This window comes from Euprymna scolopes, chromosome 12 (assembly GCF_053919585.1).
Source record: "Euprymna scolopes isolate OS-2025 chromosome 12, ASM5391958v1, whole genome shotgun sequence".
Lineage (NCBI taxonomy): Eukaryota > Metazoa > Mollusca > Cephalopoda > Sepiida > Sepiolidae > Euprymna > Euprymna scolopes.
This window is the reverse complement of record NC_136493.1, coordinates 39,020,006-39,037,974: the sequence shown is the minus strand read 5'-3', so window position 1 is coordinate 39,037,974 and position 17,969 is coordinate 39,020,006. Positions and strand designations below refer to the sequence as shown.

The window sequence follows — 17,969 nt, the reverse complement described above, 5'->3', positions numbered from 1 at the left end:
ATTCTGTGGAATAGACAAGTTTCCAAGTTTTCTACTTATTTAGTATATAATAAAGGCTCAACTATTCGCTTGAACTAAAAGACGCAAAATACCAATTTTCCTAATGCCAATATCTCCAGATGTGTAAAACGCACTCGCCAAACTTAATATTCGCTAACTACAATCAGATGTCGTATGAGGTACAAAAGATATAGGATGAAGATGCCATGGATACAGCTTGAAGTCAGCTTTCGTAGATTTCGTACGGATCGATCGCCAAGAATTTTGATCATTTTCAAAGCAAATATTTCCATTGGAACATTGACATAACCGAATATGTGAATCGCTATTTCCTTTTATTTGGCTAAAGGCCAGTTCAATCTAGGTTTTGTAAACGTGTGCATACATGTGCGTGTGCACAAATAGCAAGGTAGATAATGTACCAACGTATATATATGAAGTGAAAGAGATGAAGGGATTGATAAGTGAAAGGGAAATTGATACATGGATAAATATGAACTGACATCGATAAATAGACATGAACGAAAAAGAATTAACATAAATAGACAGACACAGAGATGGATAGATAGATAGACAGATAGATAGATAGATAGGTGGGTGGATAGATAGATATGAACGGAAATAGAGAGACGAGCGGATAATACAGATTAATAGAAATTAAATAGATGTATCGACATACATGGAGATAAAATAAAATGTCACAACGATGAATAGACAGGTGCACAGAGATTGACTGATATATATATATATATATATATATATATATATATATATATATATATATATAGGAAATAGAATGCATATTGATAGATAAATAGATAGATAGACATGAATTGAACTTGATAGACAGATAGACATAAATTAAATTAGATAGATATATTAACATGAACTGAAATAGATAGATAAATCGGGAAATAGAAGAATATTATAGATATGGATGAACGGAAAGACGTAACGAAATAGATAGATAGAAACTCGGCAGAATGATAAAGATATATAGATGTCATAAAAGTAATGTGTCATCACGTTCCAAAGTCAAAAGCCACGCGAGGATAAGGATGGGTGTCAGTCCCGTGGTGAAACATAACTAAGAGGAGAACGACAGACGAAATAGGTCAGTCTAAATATTTAAAAGGGCACCTTGACATTTACTTTGTTAACATTGGACTTTAAATATGGCATGCTGTTGTCTGTAAAAAAAAACTATCTTGTATTTATGTTATACAGATGGAAAGATGCTCATGTTGAGATATACAGATAGATGTAAGCATACCTCAATTTTTGTACATATCTAGATAAATATCAATCGGCGGATATTGATAGATTGATGAATATCCTTCTGAGTCAACACTGCTGGATTACAGTGGGAAGAAGTCAAGTACTGCTGGAAATATGATTGAGATAAATCAAGAGCACATACAGAATCCTGTATTCTCATATGGTCACCCATTTTAGTACTGACTAGGCCCAACGATGCTTAACTTGGATAATCTGACGTCAACCGAGGTGTCAGCGTAATCATACCGATAAATTAATAGCAAATCTACAGACGCAAAAATATATGCGGTCGTCTGGAAAATGAGGAACTTAAGAAGTACTTCCGATCTCCTATATCCTGCCACATTTTCAAAACAGTCACGTTGGGGTCAGTGTTATCATAACGCTTCCACTGGATAAACAACGAGTGTTAAGATTATATTTGCCTTAGTGTTGATACAAGAATAAGACTAATGGACATAAATAGTTACTTTAATATCTCCCTCCAAATATTATGATATTTAAAGGTCACCCGGCGCTGCCCGGTCGTAAAATATGCTTAAATACGATAGTTTAATCTATGCAGATTTCGTATTTATTATAATAAAGTCAGTTCTCTGTTAATTATTTTTCCTGTACACAATATATAATAGTGACCGCCTGGCGTTGAGCGGTCGTAAAATCTGCTTAAATGTGATATTTTACTTTATGTAAATCTCGTATTTATTATTATTATTATTATTATTATTATTATTATTATTATTATTATTATTAGCGCACAAGAAGCTTTCACACAGGTCATCAAAGATCTCCATTAAAAACCTGTGATGTTACCTGGAAGCTAAGTGACAACAAGCCTCCCCAGATGCCCATCACTCTCCACCTCCTTCAGCAACATTTGCAAATGAATTTGCGTTATCGCAACAGCCTCTCACCATTGATTTCTCGCTGGCAGCGGCCATTGGTTTCCAATGGAATTTGAGTGGCAATAAGCCTCCCCATAATCCCAGTTCTTTCTCCTCGGCCTTTCCACCCTTCTTGAACCTTGTTGGCTATTGGTATCACCTTTTTTTTTTTTTTTTTTTTTTTGGTAGGGACGGTGATCGGGCAATGGGTGGGGATGGGTGAGGAGATGTATAACTTGTAGATGTGCAGTTTCAGTGCTCTTGGTTCTCTGTAACGCTTATTCATGTTTTGGCTCTGCAACAGTTTCAGCTGTTTTCAGTATCGTTAATCGTTGTATCTTTGCAGCCATTTCTCTGATTCTAATTTCGCCCATTCTTTTTTCAAAGTTTTCGGAATTGTTCCTAGTGCTCTTACTATTATAGATATAATTTCGATTTTCTTCATCATCTAAATCCCTTTTTAACTCCCTTGCTAGCTCAGTGTATTTGCTCCGTTTCTCCTTTTATTTGATAGTCACCTTGTGAACAGCTGGGACAGCAAACTCTACGATTTGACAGGATTTTTCTTTCTTGTTAATTATTACGACAGTTATTATTATTATTATTATTATTATTATTATTATTATTATTATTATTATTATCGGCTCACATGGAGCTTTCACACATAAAACGATCTGATTGGAGACCTGTGGTGTTCTCTGGAAGCTGAGTGACAATAAGTCTCTCCAGACGTCCATCTCTCACCTCCTCCTTCGATAGCATTTGCAAATAAATTTGCATCATCGCAACAGCCTCTTACCATTGATTTCTCGCTGGCAGTGGCCATTGGTTTATACTGCAATTTGAGTGGCACTAAGCCTCCCCAAGATCCCAGTTCTCAGAAGCACCACCAGTTCTATATCGATTATCATATTCTAACCAATATGCAGGAGTGGCTGCCTGGTATGGCTGGTCGTAAAAAACGCTTAAAATTATAATAATAACCATGAAATCTGCATTCATTAAAATATAGAGTCAATACTGGGGTGATTATTATATTGCACCCAATGTATAGTAGTGATGTCAAAAATAAAAATATGACTTGCGTGCCACCAGCTAGAATCGAAACCAAAACATGTCGCTCTTCAGCCTTATTCGTTACCATACTACGTCTTTATGCATAGAAAAACTTAAAATATAACGTTACAAAAACTATAACTGTACATTTACGCATGTGTAAAAGCGGATGTAAAGTTGTTTTATATTTTCCAAGTTTTTTCCCCGCAATTTCCACCCTGTAACAGCTATTTTATCGACTAAAAATCAAATCGAATTTTTTTTCCACAAGTCCAAATCCCTTATATATCCAGTTTCAAGTCTGTAGACAGAGGAGTTTGGTAGGGACCATGCCTCAAACAAACGGACAGATAATGTTACTTTTATTTATATATAGATTATATTATAAGCAAAAACAATCACTCACCTCGAAATTCAATTGAACCGTTCGTATTAATGTACCTATTTACTATGCCTCCCCACGGGACAGAGTTAGACACCAGGGTCGTTTTTTAACGTGGAGAAAAGGTACAAAAATAAAAATTGTTTCAGTCGTGAAGGATTTCTCCTCCACCGAAAGAGAACAAGAAATAGAAGTGCAGCATCTGAAGAACAGATACTACACTTTGATCTTGTCCCGAAGGCCAAAAATAACAAAATGTAAGCAGTTAAATTAGCAAATTAACATTTAGAGATACAGTAGCAGGGAGATCCAACGTTGTCCGGGATGCAATGAAGATTAACAGGTGTTCTATCCGCTCATACTTTTCTTGTCATCGGAATCAATGAAATAGCCTATTTTTAATCAAATCGATTGATTTCCTGCTCTGGATAGCACCACCACCCCGCAGCGTCCTGAGAGAAAGCTTCAAATGCTTCCCTGCAGCGAATTAGTCCGCAATACATTGTAGTCTACATTGCACTGTAGAGAATCTACTGTTGATTTTATAAAATTATCTGTAAATAATGGATTCCCTTAAAGTTTAAAAAGCAAATGTCAAGTATCATGGTGCAGTTGTGCAGAAACATTCATTTCGAACGCAACCCTGTCTTATAAAAGAACCAACTGTTGATTTTATGAAATTATTTTTGCATAATCACTTGAATTTAAGTTAAACGTACAAAATTCGAGTATCATGGATCAGTTGTGCTCTTTAACGAAACATTAGTTTCGAACGCACCCCTGTCTTATAAAAGAGTATACCGTTAATTTTATGGACTGGGACCTTCTGCTTGTGCGGTGATAAAACTTCTCAAATGCAGTTTTGATGTTAGGCTGTATAAAAGTGTTAACTCTGAAAATCGGACTTCCTTTAATCGGATTGTTCCGATTATCGATTTATCGATACTTATCGGACGCATTCCGTTTAAAAAAAAACTATGCAAGAACACTCCCCGACACATCAAGTAGCTTCGTGTAAATTTGTTTAAAAAAGTCGGTCCAGTTGTTTCTGAGTCGATAGGGAAATAACTCGCGCGCGTATACACACACACAAACAAACAAACAAATTTACTTTTTATATAATACATGGATACATTTATGAGGATAAAATAAACGATATATTCGCTGACTATATTTTTTGTCATGACATGTGGATAAGATCAAGGTTGCCTAACTTTTTACCATGCGCTTTTCTCGCATTACGTGTGCGGTTTCTCATTTAAATTGTCTTGTTTCTTAGTGTGGATGCAACGCAGCGACTTCATGGAACCAACATTGCGGAAGCGAAGGCGGCTAAGTGGTTATCGACACGGGCTGACATCCAGGGTGTTCAAAGTTCAAATCTAGTTCCTTCCACAGAAACACTTTTACTTAAGGGTGTTGGCAATCAATTGCTTTCCAGAATGAATTTTAACTAGAACAATGGAGAGGCATATGCTTTGGCCTTGGGGCCAAGAGTGTAGTATCTGTTTTGATGCTGCACTCACCTTTTCTGTCCTTAGTAAGTGGAAGAGAAATATTTCATTACTGAGACATTTTTTTATTATTTTAGTTCCTATGAATACTTCCTCTTTTGGGGAAGCTGGATTTACTCAACATTTAAAACTGATCTTATGTCTAACTTTGCCCTCGTGGGGAGGCAAATAAATAGGAACAATAATAACAGCATCAGCATTAACATATTTTAACACTAATTCAGACAATTTAAGTAAGAAAATACATGGAAAAGGCAACCCTGATCTCATACTCAGTTTCTCTACTCACAAAGCATTGCAGATATAATCATGTTTTATGATAGCAGCCATGTTTGAATAGAAAATATTCAAGATTAAAAGGGGAGAGAATAACACCAAGCGAATGTTGCAAACCACGTGATATCCAGACAAAAAGCCCCTCTCTCTCTCTCTCTCTCTCTCTCTCTCTCTCTCTCTCTCTCTCCATCTATCTCCTTCTAAAGCTAATTCACGATCATCCCCGTCGGGCGCCTTATTAACAGACGACGGCTGTTGAAGAAGTCCCGCGTGGCTCAGGCTATTGATACACCTACCTCCACATTGATCGGTTCGAACAAAATTTTTGATTTCCCCCGGTTCTTTGTTTACGCTTATACATGACCAGGGTTTGCCGCGGATTCTGTTATTGACGGGGACGTGAAAGTGCCGATACAAGTTGCGTCTATATATAAGCGATTTGCCGTTTGCAAAGGGAAAGACCTTTAAACCTTGAGACCGTGTCACATACCGTTTGTCGAGACTAAGTGGTTTGTGGATGAACGGAAAACCACTTATTTCTAAAGCCTATCGGATCATATGATTGAAAGCGCTGTCTCTGGAATCTGTCGACATTCCAATACGTATCCCCACCCTATTATGGGATGATGTGACATTTGAAGAGCCAAAAGTTCGGTCGGAATTCCCCGATAGAGGTGCTCAGGTATTAGTAATAGACTAACCTCTACTTAAAGTACTAAAGTGAGAAGCAAAAGTCTAGGAGGATGAACCTGGAGAACTGCACGGGACTAAAAACTTACTGCAGTCAACAGGAAAAAAGCCATTTCAATAATTGCCTAGACATTGCTTTGGTACCGAGAAAAAACATCTGAATGTGTCGGCATACTAGCATATGAAGCGCTTAATTACAACGTCACCTGTGGTGTTCTGCACATTCTCGAACGTATGCACAGACACTTTTTTTTAAATGTTGATATAGTCTTGTTATAAACAATTTTTAAATGAACATCTTTTACATTTTATATGTAAACAAAGCAAATTAGCCCCCCCACGCAAATGAAAAGAATATAAAAGTAGACACGATCAATAGATAGATCAATAGAGAATACAGTACACTTGGGATTATGCAAACTACTGCATCTTGAACACCCAGACAAATGCTACAAGCACAAACCGGTAGCAGTAGTTGAAAAAAAAGTTACAAAATCTACAGGTTCTTGGACGCACATACAGATAAATCCACCAAACAAGAAGACCGGGTGTCATAATAATAAAAGGAAACGTCTCGCCAGATCGTAAATTTGCCAGTTCCAGCGGATCACAGGGTAAATATCATGCGCAAGGAAAAGCGGAGCAAATACACAGAACTGGATAGAAGGATGAAAGACATCTAGAAGATAAAGAAAGTTAAGATAACATCAATAATAGTAGGAGCACTAGGAACAATCCCGAAAACCTTCAAAAAGAGAATGGGAAGATTCGAATCAGAGGGATCGCTGAAAAGATATAAAGGATACTAATAATGAAAACGGCTGAAATATTACGGAAAACACTTGATTGTAGACACTAATGTTGTAATGTTGTGGGTGTCCGATTAATATAGAGGGAGATGTGAATTGTGTATACATTTATGACTTTCTGTTATCGTCTAGTGTTTGCGAATGCATTTGATCTGTATATACGTGTGATCGTCTAATCTAGAGTTAGTTGTGTGTGTATGTACGTTTAAGTACAGTTGATGACGGAATAATAATATACATAAATGCCTTTACAGTAAAAAGAATTAATACTTATTTGGGGTTTCAATATCTGGTCAATCGGGTAACATGTCTTGTACATCTTGGGTCTTGTCTTCACAGAAAGCTGTAATAAAAATTCTTCTGAAAAACAACAGAGCTTCGGGTTTTGATTTCCGGCAAAAATTATTCCAGAGTTTTTTTAAATACCCCTCTTGGAAAGTTGCAACATTTGATTCTGGAAATCGTCATTTCCGGCAAAAATTATTCCAGAGTTTTTTTTAAATCCCCCTTTTGGAAAGTTGTAACATTGATTCTGGAAATCGTCATTTCTCGCAAAAATTATTCCAGAGTTTTTTAAATACCCCTCTTGGAAAGTTGCAACATTTGATTCTGGAAATCGTCATTTCCGGCAAAAATTATTCCAGAGTTTTTTAAATCCCCCTTTTGGAAAGTTGTAACATTGATTCTGGAAATCGTCATTTCTGGCAAAAATTATTCCAGAGTTTTGTAAATCCCCCTTTTGGAAAGTTACAACATTGATTCTGAAAATCGTCATTTCTGACATCCTCCACTCGAAGCCATCACGATCTGTCGACCCTCTCTGTCACTCTCCCGACTCCGACAAACTGTTTCTTCTAACTCATTTTCATGACTCTTGAAAAGACCGTCTCCAATTCTAAATGACGTCATTAGTATACATCACTAAGATAATCATCTGATAGTTTTACATGCCTTTATTTCTTTGTTGGAACTAAATTGTTTAATCATTTTTTCAAGTTTACATTTCTAAATCATGTAAATAGATATTTATTCGAAATATGTTCATTATTCGAAATATGTTCATTATTCGAAATATGTTCATTATTCGAAATATGTTCATTATTCGAAATGCTTTAGCTGGCAACACGTTTTGGTTTGCATAATCATAATCGTTGAGGACCTCTTTTCAGCGTTGTCCGGGCAATATCTAACAACGCATATGTGCTACAAGTACTAAACGGACATATAGAAACTAAACCAGAAGTAAAACGGAAAAACTAAAACGTAATAAACACCAAATAAAATGAACAAAACTGAAACAGTATAATTGTAAGTTAACCCCACCCCAAAATGTAGCGGCATCAACTGGCACTTCACTAAATAGTTATATTGCGTCAAGGACGATGGAAAGACAGAAAAGAAAGCACTTACTAGACCTCCACTGGATGAGTGCTAAGAGAACTTGGGGAGGCTTATTGTCACTCAAATTCTAGTAATGATCAATCGTCACTACTAACGAAAAATCAATAGTAACCGGCTATTGCAATAACACAAACTAATGTGCAAAGGTTCTAGAAAAGGATGGTGAGTACTGGAAATCTGGGGTGACTTGTCATTCACTACAGGAAACACCAAAGGTCGTTTGCAAAGAGAATTCTCTGATGATGGCCTGTGTGAAAACTCTTAGTGAATAATAATAATAATAATAATAATAATAATAATAATAATAATAATAAGCCTCATCATCGTCCCCCCCCAAAAAAAAATGCCAAATAGCTGAAAAGATTCAAGGAGGATGGAAAGACCGAGGAGAAAACGCTAACCAAACCTCTGCTGGACAAGTGCGAAGACGACTGGGAACTTGGGGAGGCTTTTTGTCACACTAATTCCAGTGGAGACCAATGGCCGCTGCCAGCAAGAAATCAATAGTAAGCGGCTGTTGCGATAATACAAATTTATTTGCAAATGCTATCGAAAGAGGGGGAGAGTACTGGAAATCTGAGGAGACTTGATGTCACTCAGCTTCCAGAGAAACTTGTTGCCACCCAGACTCCAGGGAACACTACCGATCTTTGTCAGTGAGCAATTTCTCATAATGACCTGTGTGAGAACTCCTAGTGAGTGAATATAATAACAATAATAATAAAAATTAAAAAGGCACCACCCTTTCAGACGTGAGAGGTCAAAAAGGATGGAAATACCGAGGAAATAAAGCACTAACCAAACCTCCAATGGATGATCTTGAGGACCACCAGGACCTTGCTGAGTCTTATTGCCATTAAACCCCAGTGAAGGATAATGTCCATTCTACGATAACGAAAGTTATTAGCAAAGGTTATCAGTAGAAATGAAAAGTACTAGAAATCTAGGGAGACTTGTTGTTAATCAGATTCCAGGGACTACCACCAGTTATTAATCAGTGAGTGATCTGTGATGATAATCTATGTGAAAACTCCTGTAACCGAGCGCGGACGCAAATATGCAAACGCATACGAAATGCAAAATGACGTCACTGTAAGGAAAAAGGAAGAAGGAGCATGCCAGAAAAGACGATCATGTGAGAGAAGACAATAACGGTTGAGATGAAAGTAACGTCACAGTCGTAATGAGAAGTTATGCGTGGCGGGAGAACGAGGAATAAAGGTATTTTACTTAAAACCTGAAACTGGAGTTAAAGTATTTTGCTCTATCTTATTCTTAACGACTGAGTCTAAAACGTTTTGGGTTCCAGGTGTTTACATGCTAACTTGGTTAGCATAAATAGCAATAATAATAAAATATAACACCAGACCATACTATCCTGGTTAGATACACTACGTTAGTAAGTACTTATTTAATTTAAAATGATCAAATTCTTCGATGTTGTCTTTTAATTCTGCATCGTATCAAACAGTGTCTTCAACAAAGGTTGCATTGATGAATCGTCGCAAAACAACATTCAACTATGTTTTTCTTTTTTCTTTTTAATATTGTTCAGTATGACGATATGTACAAAGTATATTTTATTGTGAACCCTATTTGGGACGGGCATGGCAACTAGTATGCATATATGGCTCAAGAAATTAAGTAATATTGTTTTCGCATAAATGTGTTAGAGTTATCCCCCTTGCGTTAGATAAGATCTTGTTTTCTTTTTTTTTGCTTGTATTCTTGAATCTTTGTTCTTTACGTATTCCTGGTTCGTTTGTAAGGATCGATAATCGGTAAGTTTGGAATCGAGTCAACCATGTGATAGTGGGTATGCTTGTGGTCTTTGACATACGCAAAGAATCCTTGGAAACGACATTTTCTCTTCCGTATCAGCACTTTACCCCCGGGGCGCAATCCGTCGTACGTTTCGCCGTCTACCTGCAAAATATATAAAGATTATTCAAGATCAAAGAAGCGTAAAAGAAATTTGCTGGCAATTCCTCCGAGAGGAATTGGTTTTGTTCTTTAAAAGAATATTACATCTCTTTCTCTCTACTCTCTCTCTCTCTCTCTCTCTCTCTCTCTCGTTATCTCACTGCTGTGCTGCATGCTGTTGCCAGGCAACGCATATTCATTTAGATGCGATGTTATCCGTTGATCCAAAAGCGATTCACTTTCCAATAGATATATTTTTGAATTAATACCTACATTGCAAGCAGGTGGGCGTTTCAATCATTTCTATGTCAAATCTATAATCAGTTCAATATATCTTGGTTGGTGATGATGGTCAGGTGGTTAACAAACAACCTGGGTTCCAAGTTCGAATCCAGTTCGTTCCACAAAAATCACCGTCACTTAGGATGTTGGCAACCTTTACGTGGCCTCTGCCGTAAATCGAATTCTGACTAGAAAAATATCGGGGAAACCAATGCCAACAATATAATCTTTCGATTCGTACGATATTATGGTGATGTTGTTGATGACAAGGTTAACTTAAGTGAAGGAATATTCGACGGATATTTTTAAAACATAATACAACATTACTGGGAACATTGCAGCTTTTTTATTGCTTTGTTTTCAATTTAGGTAGAGTTCGACTCGGAATAAGGGGAGACAATTACGGTGTTTAACTTTCATCATGAATTGTGTTTTTGTTTTTATAAAAAAAAAAGTTCGAACATTTTTTTCACTAGGACAATAGTTTACCCGGAAATGGTTTTAATTTATTTCGAAATTATAATTTATTACAAAAAGAGTTTTGTTTCCCACTCCGAAACTTTCGACTCCAACTCCACAACGCTAGTTATTAGAATATTAATTTAAAGTGATTGGCATTTCTGAAGAGATTGATTTCGAACGAGGGGGGCAATTATGAAATTTATGATCTTTTACGAAACAAAAATAAATATGTTAAAGCTACGCAGTAACTCATCAAAGAACATCAATTAAGTAACAATTACTGAATGAACTATAATTCAACAAAGAACGTCAACGACCGTAAAAATGACTGAATTAAATGTAACTCAGTGAAGAACGTCAATGACCGTAAAAATTACTGAATGAAATATAACTCAACAAAGAACGGCAATGACCATAAAAATTACTGAATTAAATGTAACTCAATAAAGAACGTCAATGACCGTAAAAATTACTGAATTAAATGTAACTCAATAAAGAACGTCAATAACCGTAAAAATTACTTAATTAAGCGTAACTCAATAAAGAACGCCAATAACCGTATAAATTACTGAATTAAACGTAACTCAATAAAGAACGCCAATAACCGTAAAAATGACTGAATTAAATGTAACTCAATAAAGACCGCCAATAACCGTAAAAATTACTGAATTAAATGTAACTCAATAAAGAACATAAATGAAGTAACAATTACTGAATTAAATGTAACTCAATACAGAAATGACCGTAACAATTACCGAATGAAATGTAACTCAATAAAGAAATGACCGTAACAATTACCGAATGAAATGTAACTCAATAAAGAAATGACCGTAACAATTATCGAATGAAATGTAACTCAATAAGGAAATGACCGTAACAATTACTGAATGAAATGTAACTCAATAAAGAAATGATAGTAACAATTACCGAATGAAATGTAACTCAATAAAGAAATGACCGTAACAATTACCGAATGAAATTTAACTCCATAATGCAATGACTGTAACAATTACCGAATAATATGTAACTCAAAAAAGAAATGACCGTAACAATAACTGAAATAAATGTAACTCAATAAAGAAATGACCGCAACAATTACTGAATAAAATGAAACTCAATAAAGAAATGACCGTAACCATTACTGAAATAAATATAACTCTATAATGAAATGACTGTAACAATTACCGAATAATATGTAACTCAAAAAAGAAATGACCGTAACAATAACTGAAATAAATGTAACTCAATAAAGAAATGACCGCAACAATTACTGAATAAAATGTAACTCAATAAAAAAATGACCGTAACCATTACTGAAATAAATATAACTCTATAATGAAATGACCGTAACAATTACCGAATGAAACGTAACTCAATAAAGAAATGGCCGTAACAATTACCGAATTAAATGTAACTCAATAAAGAACGCCAATAACCGTAAAAATTACGGAATTAAACGTAACTCAATAAAGAACATAAATGAAGTAAAAATTACTGAATTAAATGTAACTCAATAAATAAATGTCCGTAACTATTACCGAATACAATGTAACTCAATAAAGAAATGACCGTAACAATTACTGAATGAAATGTAACTCAATAAAGAAATGACCGTAACAATTACTGAAATAAATGTAACTCAATAAAGAAATGACCGTAACAATTATCGAATGAAATGTAACTCAATAAAGAAATGACCGTAACAATTACTGAATTAAATGTAACTCAATAAAAAATGACCGTAACAATTACCGAATTGAATGTACCTCAATAAAAAAAATGACCGTAAACATTACTGAATGAAATGTAACTCAATAAAGAACTGACCGTAACAAGTATTGAATATAATGTAACTCAATAAAGAAATGACCGTAACAATTATCGAATAAAATGCAACTCAATATAGAAATGACCGTAAAAATTACTGAATTAAATGTAACTCAATAAATAAATAACCGTAACAATTACCGAATAAATTGTAACTCAATAATGAAATGACCGTAACAATTACTGAATGAAATGTTACTCAATAAAGAAATGACCGTAAAAATTACTGAATTAAATGTAACTCAATAATGAAATGACCGTAACAATTACGGAAACAAATGTAACTCAATAAAGAAATGACCGTAACAATTACTTAAATAAATGTAACTCAATAAAGAAATGATCGTTACAATTACCGAATGAGATGTAACTCAATAAAGAAATGACCGTAACAATTACTGAAAGAAATGTGATTCAATAAGGAAATGACCGTAACAATTACTGAAATAAATGTAACTCAATACAGAAATGACCGTAACAATTACTGAATTAAATGTAACTCAATAATGAAATGACCGTAACAATTACTGAAGTAAATGTAACTCAATAAAGAAATGACCGTAACAATTACCGAATTAAATGTAACTCAATAAAGAAATGACCGTAACAATTACCGAATGAAATGTAACTCAATAAAGAAATGACCGTAACAATTACCGAATGAAATGTAACTCAACAATGAAATGACCGCAACAATTACTGAAATAAATGTAACTCAATATGAAATGACCGTAACAATTACCGAATGAAATGTAACTCAATAAAGAAATGACCGTAACAATTACCGAATGAAATGTAACTCAACAAAGAACGGCAATGACCGTAAAAATTACTGAATTAAATGTAACTCAATAAAGAACGTAAATGACCGTAAAAATTACTGAATTAAATGTAACTCAATAAAGAACGTCAATAACCGTAAAAATTACTTAATTAAGCGTAACTCAATAAAGAACGCCAATAACCGTAAAAATGACTGAATTAAATGTAACTCAATAAAGAACATAAATGAAGTAACAATTACTGAATTAAATGTAACTCAATAAAGAAATGACCGTAACAATTACCGAATGAAATGTAACTCAATAAAGAAATGACCGTAACAATTAGCGAATGAAATGTAACTCAATAAATAAATGACCGGTACAATTATGGAATGAAATGTAACTCAATAAGGAAATGACCGTAACAATTACTGAATGAAATGTAACTCAATAAAGAAATGACCGTAACAATTACCGAATGAAATTTAACTCCATAATGCAATGACTGTAACAATTACCGAATAATATGTAACTCAAAAAAGAAATGACCGTAACAATAACTGAAATAAATGTAACTCAATAAAGAAATGACCGCAACAATTACTGAATAAAATGTAACTCAATAAAAAAATGACCGTAACCATTACTGAAATAAATATAACTCTATAATGAAATGACCGTAACAATTACCGAATGAAACGTAACTCAATAAAGAAATGGCCGTAACAATTACCGAATTAAATGTAACTCAATAAAGAACGCCAATAACCGTAAAAATTACGGAATTAAACGTAACTCAATAAATAAATGTCCGTAACAATTACCGAATACAATGTAACTCAATAAAGAAATGACCGTAACAATTACTGAATGAAATGTAACTCAATAAAGAAATGACCGTAACAATTACTGAAATAAATGTAACTCAATAAAGAAATGACCGTAACAATTACTGAAATAAATGTAACTCAATAAAGAAATGACCGTAACAATTATCGAATGAAATGTAACTCAATAAAGAAATGACCGTAACAATTACCGAATGAAATGTAACTCAATAAAGAAATGACCGTAACAATTACTGAATTAAATGTAACTCAATAAAAAATGACCGTAACAATTACCGAATTGAATGTACCTCAATAAAAAAAATGACCGTAAACATTACTGAATGAAATGTAACTCAATAAAGAACTGACCGTAACAAGTATTGAATATAATGTAACTCAATAAAGAAATGACCGTAACAATTATCGAATAAAATGCAACTCAATATAGAAATGACCGTAAAAATTACTGAATTAAATGTAACTCAATAAATAAATAACCGTAACAATTACCGAATAAATTGTAACTCAATAATGAAATGACCGTAACAATTACTGAATGAAATGTTACTCAATAAAGAAATAACCGTAACAATTACCGAATGAATTGTAACTCAATAATGAAATGACCGTAACAATTACTGAATGAAATGTTACTCAATAAAGAAATGACCGTAACAATTACTGAATCAAATGTAACTCAATAATGAAATGACCGTAACAATTACGGAAACAAATGTAACTCAATAAAGAAATGACCGTAACAATTACTGAATGAAATGTAACTCAATAAAGAATTGACCGTAACAATTACCGAATGAGATGTAACTCAATAAAGAAATGACCGTAACAATTACTGAAAGAAATGTAACTCAATAAAGAAATGACCGTAACAATTACCGAATTAAATGTAACTCAATAAAGAAATGACCGTAACAATTACCGAATGAAATGTAACTCAATAAAGAAATGACCGTAACAATTACCGAATGAAATGTAACTCAACAATGAAATGACCGCAACAATTACTGAAATAAATGTAACTCAATATGAAATGACCGTAACAATTACCGAATTAAATGCAACTCAATAAAGAAATGACCGTAACAATTACTGAATGAAATGTAACTCAATAAAGAAATGACCGTAACAATTACTGAATGAAATGTAACTCAATAAAGAAATGACCGTAACAATTACCGAATTTAATGTAACTCAATAAAAAAATGACCGTAACAATTACTGAATGAAATGTAACTCAATAAAGAAACGACCGTAACAATTACCGAATTAAATGTAACTCAATAAAGAAATGACCGTAACAATTACTGAATTAAATGTAACTAAATAAAGAAATGACCGTAACAATTACCGAATGAAATGGCACTCAATACAGAAATGACCTAACAATTACTGAATGAAATGTTACTCAATAAAGAAATGACCGTAACAATTATCGAATGAATAATAACTCAATAATGAAATGACCGTAACAATTACTGAATGAAATGTAACACAATAATGAAATGACCGTAACAATTACCGAATTAAATGTAACTCAATAAAGTAATGACCGTAACAATTACTGAATGAAATGTAACTCAATAAAGTAATGACCGTAACAATTACCGAATTAAATGTAACTCAATAAAGAAATGACCGTAACAATTACTGAATTAAATGTAACTCAATAAAGAAATGACCGTAACAATTACCGAATGAAATGTAACTCAATAAAGAAATGACCGTAACAATTACTGAATTAAATGCAACTCAATACAGAAATGACCGTAACAATTACTGAATTAAATGTAACTCAATAAAGAAATGACCGTAACATTAAATTTTTACTCATGCTCAATACTAAAACAGACTGTGTTTTTTAGATGAGATGTTCAAGTTTAATTCAATTTAATTTTACCTTATATTTTTATTAAATTGTTAAGTGAAAGAACAGATTAGTTACAATACGCCCCCGTCCTATGTTAATAATTGGTTTCTAAATGACAACGGTGGTATTTTAGCACAGTGTGTATTCTGCAGGTGCTAAATACATAGTGGTCGCTAGAAAAGCGGGAAATTTGTCAAACAACGATTTATTTTTACAAAGAATAATTTGTAGAAAGTTGTTCAAATACAAATGTTATATTATACTCATAGATACACAAAATGTCGTCCGTGCACTTCCCTGCAGCGTCAAACAACGATTTATTTTTACAACACTCACACGGCACTAATCAAAAAATAGCAACACGTCGCTTATTCATGATCTAAGCTGACCTTCAAATTTCCCGCTTTTCTAGCGACCACCCTGTATATTCCTAATTTACGTTTTTTTTTTTAATTTCTTTATGTGAAAGAGCGCATTCGTTTAAAAATTATAATAAACATTTAATTCGATTAATGTTACGGTCATTATGTTCTCTGTGGAGTCATTGCGTTGCTTTAATGTATTTTTCATCATTATCTCCCCTTTGTCCCAAATCAAACTCTTTCGAAATAACAAAACAAAATAAATTTAAGTGCAGAAATGTCAATTACTCTAAATATTTCGGAGTCGAAGGGAGTCGGAAGTTTTGGAAGGAGTCGGAGTCGAATTCTTTAGGTTTCCGAAGATCGAAGAGACACTTTAAATGTCGATAAAATTCCCCTAGATAAATATCCAACGATGCCTGACTCTTGTAGATGAGGATTGATAATTCAAATGATTTGGATCATTAAGACTACTGTTCTCATCTTAAGTGTTATTTACATAACGCGGCCGATGTAAGTTCTGACCTTCTTCCGGTATATTCTGACGAACTCGAAAATCTTTCCATCAAACTTGGGAATCTGCACGGAATTTAAAACGAAACCTTTTATTTAATTCATTAATAAATGCTCTCGATTCGGGTAAGAATCTCATGTAACTCGCAGTTGTATTCCTAGTATCATACGTACTGATGATTGACTTTTCCAGAAGCGGGTAACTTAAAACTAAATTTTACCAAGTACTCTATCCATTACGTCCAGGGACTTCGAAAATAGATTGCGTGATCAATGATAGAAATAAACAAACGTGAAAGGCTTAAACAATGCAACTATGGGGAATGATTAATGAAAGGAAATAGAAAAATAAATAGTAGTAGTACTAATAGTAGTAGTAGTAGTAGTAGTAGTAAAAACATACTATTAGAATTCATCGTATTTGCATTAATAGCTTTAAAAAAGTTCATAAGGTTTCCTCTTTAGATAAGACATGGTTTAAGAGCGTAAACATACTGACGTGATACATAATACATAGAAATAAATTGGAAAAGCTCAAATTGTGTAATTAAAGAAGTTAAAAGAACAAGGAAACAAAAAAAAACAAAGAAAAAAACGAAAGACAAGGAAGAGGGGAAAAAATAGGAAAAAAGGATAAGAAATAAGAATAAAAACAGAAAAACAAGAAAAAAAGACGAAGATGAAAAAAAGAAGGAAAAGACCCTTCCGAGAACCGAAGGCTTGTGGAACTCTCTTTTTGCTGATTTTAGCAGTTTCCCTTTAGTCCTAAAACCAATAGGCATCTCTTATCTTTTTTTTTTACACAGGCACCATCACATTATCAAGGTC

General features: G+C 33.8%; 1 protein-coding gene across 1 annotated transcript in view; it reads right to left on the bottom strand.

The window, feature by feature from the left end:
* Positions 1-6,238: 6,238 nt before the first annotated feature.
* Positions 6,239-17,969, bottom strand: part of LOC145291253 (uncharacterized) — a 12,663-nt gene continuing 932 nt past the window's right edge. The window contains exon 2 of the mRNA XM_080136863.1: positions 6,239-10,216. Within this exon, the coding sequence (XP_079992989.1) occupies positions 10,034-10,216 (183 nt within the window). The 3' untranslated portion in view covers positions 6,239-10,033. The remainder of the gene's footprint in view (positions 10,217-17,969) is intronic.